Source organism: Canis lupus, chromosome X (assembly GCF_011100685.1).
Source record: "Canis lupus familiaris isolate Mischka breed German Shepherd chromosome X, alternate assembly UU_Cfam_GSD_1.0, whole genome shotgun sequence".
Taxonomy (NCBI): Eukaryota; Metazoa; Chordata; class Mammalia; order Carnivora; family Canidae; genus Canis; species Canis lupus.
The window spans coordinates 1,535,776-1,549,478 of NC_049260.1; the positions used below are offsets into that span (position 1 = coordinate 1,535,776).

General features: G+C 41.8%; 1 protein-coding gene across 1 annotated transcript in view; it reads left to right on the plus strand.

The window, feature by feature from the left end:
- The window catches only part of ARSH (arylsulfatase family member H), an 18,820-nt gene continuing 5,117 nt past the window's right edge, over positions 1-13,703 (plus strand). Inside the window, 6 exon segments of the mRNA NM_001048123.1 lie at positions 1-92; positions 1,586-1,707; positions 4,055-4,180; positions 6,272-6,695; positions 8,078-8,218; positions 12,215-12,345. Coding sequence (NP_001041588.1) covers positions 1-92; positions 1,586-1,707; positions 4,055-4,180; positions 6,272-6,695; positions 8,078-8,218; positions 12,215-12,345 — 1,036 coding nt within the window.

Consider the following 13,703-nt stretch of genomic DNA (forward strand, 5'->3'; position numbering starts at 1 on the left):
ATGACCAGAAACTCCAGGCCCAACATTGTGCTGCTGATGGCGGACGACCTGGGGGTAGGGGATCTGTGCTGCTACGGTAATAACACAGTGAGGTAAAGAAGCCACCCCGCTGTGGAGGGGGTGCCTCGGGTCCTCTGGTTCCTTCTGAGGCTCTGTCTTCGGTGTGTAGACCCGTCTTCTTCCTATGCCCTCACACGGTCATCCGTCTGTGTGTGTCCTCATCTCCTCTTCTAAGAACACCCTGCTCCTGTTGGGACCCACCACTGACCCACCACTGACTTTAACTTAATCTCCTCTTTAAAGACCCCACCTCCAAAAAAGAAAAGAAAAGAAAAGAAAAAAAAGACCCCACCTCCCCATGCTCCAGAAACACTCCCATTCTGAGGTCCTGAGGGTTAGGGCTCCTACTTACGAATTTGGGGAGACCACCGTTCAGCCCATGACACACATCACGTGCCCTTTTGTGTCTGGTTTCTTTCACGGAGCATCATGTTTTCAACAACGCGGTAGCAAGTGTCATTCCGTCCTGTCTGTAAGGAAGTAACATTCCACGGCCCAGATGAACGACCCCTTAGAGATTTTTCAGGATCTTCCCTGATTTATTTCTGAAGCTTTTGGTGACCATGATCCTTGCTCCTCAGCACCAAACAAATCTTATTCGTGTGCAAATACACGGTGCCTCCTAGCGTGAATTTAAATACCACCGGTTCTCCTTGGAATGTGTCTCACGCACTAGTCCTATATTTTAAGCAAATTTTTGTACTTTGAAAGGAGCTGGTCTTCTTAAAGGCGTTTAAGGTCTGCATGAGCACATCTGTTTCCCATTTAAACTCCTGCAAGGAAGTAACGGGTAAGGCAGGAGACGTTGCCTGGGAATCTAGTACTGTCACTCTCAGCCAGATGCTGACTCTACTTGCACAAAATACCGGTCTGCACAGATGGACTCTCCCCTATGCAGATGCTGAGAGTGTTTGGGAATATGGGGCTCTCTCCCCCCCCCTCACATTGCTGTGGGGTTGTCATTTGTGTGTTATTAAGATTGTGGATACCTTAGCTTATGGGATTTGCTAAAAGCACCTGTGTGAGCCTATATCCTATAGATGCCCCCAAAAATCTTTGGAGATCGTAAAATACCAGATGAGCAAAGTGGGCAGTAAGTGAAACTCCAAAATGCTACCATTCCTTTATTTTTAAAAAAGGATACATTTTACTACAAGAAATATGGTACAATTTTATGTAATCCAAGTCACCCCTTCATTTCGGGGAATATAATATGAACAAATGGACTAACGTTTGCATTGAAATGCCTATGAGCTCACACTGGTTATAGTTTAATTATACCCGCGGACCTGTATTAGTCTGCAATTGTTTTGCCTGAAGATATATTGTTTTAAAATGTGCTTTCCATTTCCTTGTGACCGTGGATGATGCATCTAAACAGGCAGATGGGTTGAAGCTTTAAAAGCATGTATTTTAGGTTTACAGAAAACAGAGTCATTGGACTCAAAAAACGGGATGGCTTTGAATCTTCTTTATTTTGTTGAGAATTGGAAACCCACGTGATGAACCCTCCTTCTGTCTATAGCACACCCAATATCGACCGCCTGGCAAGCGAAGGCGTGAGGCTCACCCAGCACCTGGCAGCTGCCTCCGTATGCACCCCGAGTCGAGCTGCCTTCCTGACAGGGAGGTACCCCATCAGATCAGGTGAGTCAGGGCAATGCAAGGCCAATGTTGTCTATATGTCGTGCTTTCTCCTTATTTATTTCTTGCTACTCTTCATAAAGACTCTCCAAAGGTCGCTTACAGTATTAAGGATCTAAATACAAATGGGGATGGTATTGCTCTACCTGCACAGATTAAATAGGTGGGTCTCTTGCCAGGTGCCACTAAGCCTGCTCACCTGTGTGCATACAGCAAAGGGTTTCAGGCTCTGGTGAGCAATTTCCCAACTGCTTCTAGGATTTGCAGGTACGTGTAGTCAGAGCCTTCAAAGTGTTCCTCTTGTCCTCAAGCTAGCAGAGAGCATGTAATAGTTACAAGAAAAGTGGATCTGTGCAGTACCTGGGGATGTGATTGGAACCAGAAGGAGCTCTTGGGGAGGACGTGGAAAAGAATGAGTCATACATTTTCTCTCTCTCACACACACACACACAACATAATGTTGTAGAATCAACATTACAAATATCAATATTTATACTCAGCTACAACATATCAAACCTTTTATGATGAAGAAGTTACCGATATTCCCGATCCCTAAATTTCCACATTTCTACCTAAGTATAGAGGTGTCTCAATAGGACCTCCACTTGAGAGGAGGGCCTGGAGGAGACATGGGTTTCTCACCATATAGAAAGATGGGATCGAAGTTCTGCTTCATCAGATTTTCTTTAAAAAAAAGAAAAAAGATTTTATTTATTTATTCATGAGAGACACCCAGAGAGAGAGGCAGAGACCAGGCAGAGGGAGAAGCAGGCTCCATGCAGAGAGCCCGACATGAGACTCGATCCTGGGACTCCAGGATCACACCCTGGGCTGAAGGCGGTGCTAAACCGCTGAGCCACCCGGGCTGCCCCTTCATCCAATTTTCATACACACACTAACATCTGTACATATATTTATAATTAATTAAAAGATGTAACCACTTTTCTTGACAATGACAGGTAGGCTTCCATCTTTTAGGATTTGGCAAAAGGCACCCTTTTTAATGTACCTGTTTCTGTTGAGAAAGGAAAAGCAAGAGGCAGATTGGATCACTGCTATTTTAACATATTCTGGGTTTTTTTAAAATTGATTATGTATGTTGGTGTAATACCTTTCATTATAGGTTTATTCTTGGTAGTTGTAATTTAAGTAGGATATATGCACTTCAAAGTGCAACTATCCCAGTGGTCGTTCAATGAGCATTGGAAACCCATAGGAGCCCATGAAGCATCCCAGGAGAATCCTCCTGGATGATGTTCCTTGAAATGTGAGGAGTGAGAAGTGAGGATGTGCTAGTAGAGGTAGTGGCATGCACAGATAATGCAGTCCCACGTGAGTGCACTAGGAGAATAAGGCAGCCACATCAATAATCAGTCGTCTCAAACTGTCTCAAACCATCTCAAATCAGTTGTTATCAAATACTGTGTAAACTATACCCCAGATTTAGATTTAGATGGACAGATGGTAATGAGGTTTGACCAGAGGAGGGACATGGGTTGGAAAGTTCTTCAGAAGGTACCTGAGATGGTAGATGGAGATCACCTCATCTTGATCATTATTCATGCTTTTGATTCTCCAGCTCAAGAGGAGCTGGTGGACATCACAGCACAACCCAACTTAAGCTCTACCCCAAAGCTATGGCATCAGAGATAAATATCTGAATCGTTTACCAGGGTAGAGTTATCAGGACTTGACATGGGATTGGACGGAAGAGGCAAGACTGAGTGAGACGGAGGATTCCAAAGGCATTTGTGCATTGAGTGGCTGGGGAGGGGATTCTGGTGTCCTTTGTTGAGGCAGGATTGAAGTACGATGACCATCGACTGACTCTGTGTTGCTCACGTTGAGATCAGGGTTCCTAAGTATAGAGACGTCTAGATAGGACCTCAACTTCAGAGGGTCTGGAGGAGACGTGGGTTTCTCACCATGTAGAAAGATGGGATCAAGGCTCAGAACTGAGGTCCAAGGATACGGTCCAGAGTAACATGCACAATTACATTTGAATTTTGAATAATCAATGAATAGGTCTTTAGTACAAGTATGCCCTGTGCAGCGTTTGGGGCATGCCTGCACTAAAAAAAAATCATTTGTTATTATTATGAAATTCTAGTGTGACCAGATATCGTGTATGGAGCTGGTGATCCTGATCCCAACAGGATACCTGCATTTGACAAATGGGAGGACGAGCTCAGTAGAGACGAAAAAGCAAGGGAAAGGTCAGGAAAGAACAGAGTGGTGGAGGTGCACTAGCACACACTTCGAGGAGAGGAAGAAGATTCCTAGAGTTAGTCATGAGTGTCATGAATGAGGGACTACGATACTCATTTGGTGCCCCCTTCTGTGACCTTAGGAATGGCGTCTCCCTACAACCTGAACCGCGGGCTCACCTGGCTTGGAGGCTCGGGCGGTCTGCCCACCAATGAAACGACCTTTGCCAAGCTGCTGCAGCACTACGGCTACCGCACGGGCCTCATAGGTATGGCCCGCTGAACTCTGACTGGGAAGCGCGGTCTTGCACATCCCGTCTCACTGGGGCTCTGCCTTCCCTGGGGACATCAGCTGGACTCACGCCAGCTGACTACTTGTTGAGAGGAGATGCGAGCAGAAAGGATTTAATGCACGATTGTTCAGGACCTTTGGTACCTAGAGCAGGGTGTTGGAAGAATCGTGGGAACGAATCGCAAATGTGCTCATCCATTGTTATAACCAAAATGGAATATTCTGTAGGGGGTTCGGGGCGGAGGAGGGGAGAGGAATACATACTTTGATGACATCATTACTAGCAGAGAAGTGAATGCGTTTTGATTTTTTTTAATTTTTAAAATTTTATGGTTTTAACGATTGACTGACTTAATTTAGAGAGAGAGTGTGTGAGTGTGTGTAGGGAGCAGAGGGAGAGAGAATCTCAAGTAGATGCCATATTGACGGTAGAGCCCCATGCAGGGCTTGATCGTACAACGCTCAGATCATGGCCCGAGCCAAAACCAAGAGTCAGATGCTTAATTGATGGAGCCACCCAGGTGCCCTGGGAGTGTGTTTTTATTTTTTATTTTTTTTTATTTTTTAAAGATTTCGTTTATTTATTCATGAGAAAGCCAGAGAGCGAAGGGGAGAGAGAGTGAGAGAGAGAGAGGCAGAGACACAGGCAGAGGGAGAAGCAGGCTCCATGCAGGGAGCCCGATGTGGGACTCGATCCCGGGTCTCCAGGATCACACCCTGGGCCGAAGGCAGGTGCTCAACCGCTGAGCCACCCAGGCTGCCTGGAAATGTGTTTTTAAACAGCTCCTCTTGAGCTGGAGAATCAAAAGCATGAATAATGATCAAGATGAGGCGATTACTACATTAGACCCTTGACTAATGAGGGAACTATGGACGCTGACACCCACCCCCCGCCCACCCTGCACAGTGGAAAATCCACGTACAGATTCTGAGTCCCCCCCAAATCAACCGCCAACAGCCTGCTGTTGACCAGGAGCTTTGCCAATAACATAAACAACTGATTGACGCATATTTGTAAATCCTACGGGTTATATGCCATGTTCTTACAACAAAGTGAGCTGGAGAAAAGACACTGATCCAACGAAATCCCCGGGGGGAGAAAGATACATTCACAGGACTGTACCGCATTTATCAAAAATAATCCCCGTGTAAGTAAACCCACAGAGTTCAGACCTGTGATGTGTGACGGCCAGCTGTAGTCTACTTAGGCGGGTCACCTGATATCTTACGCCCTTTTTGGGGGAGGCATGACATTTTGACAGCATCCCACCACATTCGTTCTGTGGAATTCCAATCCAATGAGTGAGGTGCTGTGAGCAAATAACTTTCAGAAATGCCACCTGTTTACTATGTGCATGGTTTTTAGGATTCTCCACGTGGAATGTCAGACTCTTAAATGTTTTGAGATGTCCTCCCTTAAAGGAATAAATTAACAAAAGAATGACTTTGTACCCGCCCCCCCCCCACGTGACCACTATGGTGTTTGTCCCTATTGAACTGCAAGCAGCACGGTGTGGACGGAGACCTCATACACTGTGTCTCTGGAATAGTCCAGAGCACGGCCAAACCCAGGTTGAAATTCAGCTCTGCCATTATTAGTTAACATGACCTCAGGGTTATTAATCCATCTACAGGGTGAATTTCTCTTTGGCAATCGAGGGAGGGCCTGGAGTGGATTAAGTCCAATAGTGTGTGGAAGTGGATTAGTAAGAGCTCAATAAAACGAATAGTGAGCATCACCTGAAGCCTTTTGCTTATGGCTACTCTTTTGCCGTTACCTCGGACCCTTGGAGCCGCTCCATTGGTAGAATTTTGGTTCCCTTTCAGTGGGATGGAATAAAAGAGTCCGAAGGCACTGCTGGATAACAGGTGCGGGGTGTAGGGAAAGCGGTGTTGGTGACAAATATGGGGACCTTCTTAGCATCTCCCAGGGAGGTGGTTGGAGTACCAAGGCGACACCCTCATGGCGAGCGAGTGCAAGTCATATTTAACTTTTCTAAGCGAAGCCCACGTTCCGGAAACTGGTGGATGTATCTGCTCCCCTGGTGCCATTTTGTTTCTCCCGCAGGCAAATGGCACCAGGGTTTGAGCTGTGCCTCTCGGAATGATCACTGCTACCACCCCCTCAACCATGGGTTCGACTATTTCTACGGGCTGCCCTTTGGCCTCCTAAGCGATTGCCAGGCCTCCAGGACGCCGGAGCTCCACCGCTGGCTCCGGATCAAACTTTGGATCTCCACGGCCGTGCTCAGCCTCGTCCCCCTGCTGCTCCTCATCCCCAAGTACGCCCGCTGGTTCGTGGTTCCGTGGAAGGTCATCCTCACCTTCGCTCTCCTCGCCTTTCTGTTTTTCATTTCCTGGTACTCCAGTTACGGGTTTACTCGGCGTTGGAACTGCATTCTTATGAGAAACCATGAAATCATCCAGCAGCCAATGCGGGAGGAAAGAGTGGCTTCACTCATGCTGAAGGAGGCCCTTGCCTTTATCGACAGGTATGGGGTCATTTCCAGCCCGATTCCTTGCACGGGAGTTTTGCTTGTGTTTCGGAGAAGTCGGGTTCGTCTTGGGCGTATGGGCCTCCTTGTGTGTGCACGTGTGTGTGTGTGATATTTGCCATATACTAGAATCTCCCCTTACAATAAAATTGAACATGAAATTTCCTGCAAAACACTAAAATGGTAAAGAAATACATTTTGGGACCTCTGGGTGGCTCAGTGGTTGAACTTTGGCTCCAGTCATGACCCCTGGGTCCTGGGATCGAGTCCCACAGGGAGCCTGTTTCTCCCTCTGCGTGTGTGTGTCTCTCTCTCGAATAAATAAATAAAATCTTTTCAAACAATCTTCTTTAAAAAAAAAAAGAAATACATTTTGTTCACTCTTTTTTTTTATAAAAACTGGAATGCCTATGACTTTGATCTATATCACTTCAGTGTGGATTGGGATCTGAACTGAATCAATCTTAGGGATCGATCTTGATTTTGGTTTGTCTTAGAAGCTGCCCGAAAATACTTCTCTAACCGTGAATGATGAGGGAGTGATTCTAGGCGTAAATACGTAATTTGAACTTTTATGCGTTCAGTAGAAGGTGAAGGTCTCCTGTCTTCTGCACGCCAGCTCCCTTCTAGGTTACCAACTAGAAGCAGATTGAGTTGTAGATGTGGATGCTCATTCATCGGCTCTGTCTGTGTTATTGGGGAGTAGATGGAAGAGGAAAATGATAATTTTGTGGAATTAATGAGTCCGACAGTGGAATTTCATCCACTCTTATGCTTTGATTCTTTGCTGCATGTAACACAGCGGTCAGAATGCGGTCACTCAGCTCTGCTTGCCACTCCCATGCGCCCTCTTTGACAGAACACACCCAGGCTCTATGCCCTTCCCCCTTTATCACACCCGGTTGTAAAGGTGTGAAGGAGAAATCTTAAATGGCTCCATATGACATTAAAATGCATGACACACAACAAATAAGGCGTATTAGCACCTTAGCTCTTTCTATGTTGCTTCCCGGGATTCTGTGCAAGCAGCCTCATGGTCCAAAGTTCATGCCAAAGCTCCAGCCATCGCTTTTATGTTTCAGGCAGTACTGAGAAGGAAGAGGAGGAGGAAGGAACGAAGACAGATTGCACTCACTGCTTTGTCGCTGCTGCGAACGTTCTGATATTCTTTGTTCCCACTCATGGCCTTTCCACTCACGTCCTTCTGATACTGCATTAGTTGCTACTCGTTGTGAGTGGTAAGGGTGACGTAAGGACATAGACAACCACTATCAACCATTTCGGGATCTTTCAACTGATATAGAATCATATCTGAGTGGAGAAAACACCTCGGTTTGCGATGATAACTCACTTCTCGTGTCCCACCCCCTCCGACTTAGGTACAAACGCGGCCCCTTCCTGCTCTTTGTGTCTTTCCTGCACGTCCACACTCCGCTGATCACCAAAGACAAGTTTGTGGGGCACAGCAAGTATGGTCTCTACGGGGATAACGTCGAAGAAATGGATTGGATGGTGGGTAAGTATCGAGGGAAATCATCTTAACTGTGTGAGGCGTGAGAAAGCGAATCCGCACCGGTTCCCTCAAACAACGGACAGCCCCTCGGGTGGGTCGGCCGGTCGCTGAGTAGTTGTTCCCATGAACAACTGTGCAGCTGAGACCAGCCACACTTAGAAATACGGGTTTCCCTGTATTACGGGCTCCTCCGTCCTTAAGGTCGAGACCCGTTGTTCAAAATCGATGAAGGTGCCTCGTGAAGGATACGGCCCCTTCCCCATCGTTTGGATGCATGTAAGTGCAAATGCCTCATTCTCATGAGCTCACTGTTACGAGAAATGCTTAGAAAAGCAGGACAGAATTTACCAAAACCGAAGCCCTGCGTTTAGAAGTCATAAAGCGTCAATACGGAGATTAACACAAAGGGTCATAAATAAACGTGCATATCAATAAAACAACCAATCGTGTTTTCCAAATAGCCTCTTTCCTCATCTGGACGTGATGTAGGATTTCTTCGGCTCAAAATAGTATTTTACTTTAGAAACACGGGACTTTTTTTTTTGTTTGTTTGTTTCGTTCTACTAGTGGAGGCCTCTGAAAAGTGTTCTGTGCAGAACCACCTAAACTAATATTCACAGAATTTTACATTTTTTTAAGTTTCTTAAAGATCAAAATGTTACTTTTGGATATACTGAACACATATAAACATGCATTTAATCTCTATTAATATGAAGTCAATGAAGCAAGGAATTAATTTAAATTGATATTTTAGATATATCCATGCAAGTTAAATATTAATATTCATATATGTGTACATGCACTGTTTATATGTCTTTATATGCATAATAAATACTTTTTAAAAAATTTTACTGGCAGATACACACAAACATTGAAACCTAGTGACACCTGCTGCAGTAAAAACAGCTCTAACATTATAACGTCAGTGTAACTGTAAAAGATTATGATTTCTTACCTTGACGTTTATCCTCCCCCAGGACAATCTGCTTTGGAAACAAGGCATTTTGCTGCATTTCTATCTCGAGGCCAAGAACACTTTTATGCAAAAGGACTTTCTGCTCATGTTTATATGTAGAGTTTGCCATGAACAGCTAATGACGCTTTTATTTTTATTTTTTATTTTTTTAAATTTTTATTTATTTATTTTTGCTAATTATGTTTTTATTCTGTTGTCTATGTAAATACATGATGGGGATGTGCGGTGACTACTACTAATTGCGTTTAGTAATACTATTAATTGCATTCCTGGGCTGATACTGTTCACATGAGAGAAATGAAAAGTAGGTATTTCTCTGCATGACATCTTCCAAATACGATGCTTTTCCCCACTTCGTGGCTGATGACAATCCTATCAAAACCAGAGGCAGGTTGAAAATCAGACAGGTGTCTTTTGTGTGCATGTTTTTTTTTTCTACTTGGCGATATGATGATAAAGCTTAAGACCATTTCCTAATAACTTTCTCAAGAAGAAGCTGTCCCAATGCTAGACTCAGAATGACACACAGAGTGAATCTTCCAAATGCCCCAAGCATTCAGCAATATTTTAAATTCTCTGTTCAAGGGAACTCGTATTTAAAAAATATATATTTTAGCGGCTTTTTATTTTTGTCTCCTTTCCTTGCATTTTTGTCTAAGAAGTTTTATGATTATTCTTCTGCAAAACGCACATACATATGCACACACACTCCTATAGGTTTTATGCATCGAGTGCACAGAAGGTTACAGATATGGATTTCCAAAAAATAAAATGATTCGCATGTATTTTATTTACTTAGTATAAATAGCATAAATCACCATGATGCTAAATATGATAGCCAGCTCTGATAAGAACTGATAATTTACATGTAATTATTTTCTTACCAAGAAGCCATAATTTTGTTTATTTTACAAAATCTGGGTTGTAAGATATTTTATTTTATTATTATTTTTTATAAAATATTTTAATTTCTAGCTGCAACATTCCTTTTTTTTTTTTTTTTTTAGCTGCAACATTCCTAAAAAATGGTCAACGTACCTTACAAAGCAAATCACTTTTAGACAAGGAAGCAAGGATAATGAGTTTATGCTTAAATCACTTTTCTTTGAAGCTGGTCACGTTGTCTTTGCATGTCTGAATGGGACAAGGTTGTGGCGGGTGGGGGGTGTCATGCTGGACGGTAGGACCACAGTGCGACACGAGAAACCCAGGGCGAACGTCCAGCTGGAATCAGAAATTAAATCAGCATAGTTTGGGATGTGGCGACATCAGCTTTCTACTAGTTTTTTTTCGAAAACCTTTTGTCCCCTAAAGAGAGTGTCTACACGGCAGTGCAATGCCTGCTGAGTCTAGCGGATGTACTAATTATGGTCCGATGCTTAGCTACGAGCTAAGCAACAAGACTAGCCGGCCGGTCAGATGAGAGAGGTGAGGGGACAGTTCATCCTTTGCAGGGTGGGGCCCATGCTCTCTGCAGCAAGGCTAGGGCTCTGCTAATTTACTCCTGGACGTGTCTGGTTTCAAACCGTCTCCTGTCTTATTAGCGTTCGTAAGTTTCTTTTAACGGCCAGACCTAGTATTTAATGGTTACTTGTATTTTGAGTGATGACGATACTGTATACTACATACTAGTTCAGACTTTCTAATATAGTGTATGTGTATATGTAGTGGGTGTATCTAATATGTGTATATTATTACATGAGTTGTAAAATATATTTTCTTACATATTATATATAATATGTTTCTTGTGTGTATCATATATTGTCTTATTTTATGTATATTACATATTATATTTTAAAAACATTACATAATGTATGTGCTGCCAAAGCGAGCACTTAAATATTAGAGAAGAAAATAATTTATTTATTTATTATTTATTTATTTATTTTAAAGATGGGATGTTCCCATTTTTATTTATTTTATTTATTCACTATTTTTTAAAAAAGATTTATTTATTTATTCATGATAGACAGAGAGAGAGAGAGGCAGAGACACAGGAGGAGGGAGAAGCAGGCTCCACGCTGGAAGCCCGAAGTGGGTCTCGATCCCCGGACTCCAGGATCGTGCCCTGGGCCAGAGGCAGGCGCTAAACTGCTGAGCCACCCAGGGATCCCCAAGAAAATCATTTATTACATACTGAAATGATGGATCAAATGTCATATAATAAAATTACACATTACACGATAAAATATCCATTAGTATTATAAAATAAGTAAATATTATATAATGCTATGATATAATATATAATAATTAAACATTATACAATATTTTAATAGATTATACTATATAATAGATTATGTACTATATATTATATATTTAATATAATATTTTAACATATTATCAATTATGCTTATAAATATTTCACTATACCTACATATCATATATTGCATATTTGCATATCATATATTACATATTAGTATATAATACTCATAGTATAAAAAGTACACAGGATTATAATATGTAAATTATATTTTATATATTTACACACAAATAATATATTTATCATATATTATCTATTACAATTTAATATCATCTAAAACATACAGGAACAATTTATCATATATTATGTACTACAATTTAATATCATCTAGAACATAGGAACATTTTTATATTTTGAAATATAATAATATTTATTGTTATATTATTAGCTATAAATTATTTGTATGTTTACTATTTATTATGAATTTATATTGAATATATTCTTTTATATACATATATAAGATATTACAAAATATAAAATATATAATAAATAATTACAAATATATAAAGCTCAATTTTATATTGTACACTATCTAGTATATTCTATGGCATGTAGTATATATTTATATGTCTACTGTATAGTCTACTTATATATGCTACATGTGTATTAGAGTGTGTAATAGCGATTTACCATATGTTATGATAGCCTATACAATAAAATAACCCTTAATTATTCTGTTGTGCTAACAAACGTCTAATAATAAAAACACTGTGAAAACTGTGGTCCCTGGTGAAAGGTGAGAGTCTCTTGTTTCCACCTGCAGGTAGGATCCTGGAGACCCTGGACCAGGAGCGCCTGACCAATCACACACTGGTGTACTTTACCTCAGACAACGGGGGTCGCCTGGAGGTGCAAGAAGGCGAGGTCCAGCTGGGTGGCTCCAACGGCATCTACAAAGGTGATGTGCACAGTACCCATGTGGTTTAGTTATAATAATAATAATAATAATAATAATAATAATACTTCAGTGCTGTCTACTCCGTTTTGTGTGCGTGCACATTCATTCACAAACTCGGTTTGCAGATTATTGTGGGAGTTATATTCTCTTATGAAACTAGATGGGAAAAGTTGCAAGTTCTGGGGCAATTTCTGACAATGTAAGACGAAAATGCCTGATGTAATGAAAGCTTCTTGAGTGTCAATGTGTAAGGTCTCAATGACCACCTATGGCAGGTCTCTCAGCCCTTGTACTCTGGGCATTTAGGGGTGGATGGCTCTCTGATGTGGGGCACTCTGGGAACTGTAGGGTGTTGAGCAGAGTCTCTGATCTTCACCTTCCAGTTGCCAGGAGCACCTCCTACTCCCCTCCCCAACATAATAGTGACAACCAAAACTGTCTCAAGACATTCCCCAGTATCCCCCCAGGGCCAAAGTTCTCTCTAGTTGAGAGCCACTTGCTCTAAAATAATACTCACTTGAATAATCAAATTCAGGTTTTTCAAGGAATAAAACCAATTTATGTTACCACTATGCTTCAAACACTGTGAAATGATCATCAGGAAAGGAGGTATTCACTTGGAGTGGGTGCCTTCCTCCTCATTGCAAGTGGACTCTTCTGACTTTCTTGGATGCACTCCATGCTGGAATATTCAGTAGCTCCAGTGAGTCTGCCCTTATGGATCAGAAAAACGGATGAAAACGAATATTTTAAAAATGAATTTGGTGCTTGCTACATCCCTCCTTCTATCCCCAATCCCAATCAAACAAAAACAAAAACAAAAACAAAAGGGTGTCAAAATTGTCATCATTACAAAAATCAGAACTTTAGTAGTTCCTTGTACTTTATGGAACAATTTAGGATAGATTGGTAGATAGATGATGGATGGATGGATGGATGGATGGATAGAATAGATCGAGGATAGATAGATAGATAGATAGATAGATAGATAGATAGATAGATAGAATGGATGGATGATTGCAAAGAAATGATAGGTAGCTGGATAGGTAGATAGATGATGGATGGATGGATGGATGGATGGATGGATGAATGGATGGATGGAAGGATGGATTGGTGGATAGAATAGATCAATGATAGATAGATAGATAGATAGATAGATAGATAGATAGATAGATAGATAGATGAATGGATGAATAGTTGCAAAGACATGATAGATAGGTAGCTGGATAGGTAGAGAGATGATAGATTGATCAATCCATAGATACATAGATAGATAGATAGAAATCATATATAGATAGAAGATAGGTAGGTGATAAATCAATGGATGGATGGATGGCTAGATGGATGGCTGGATGGCT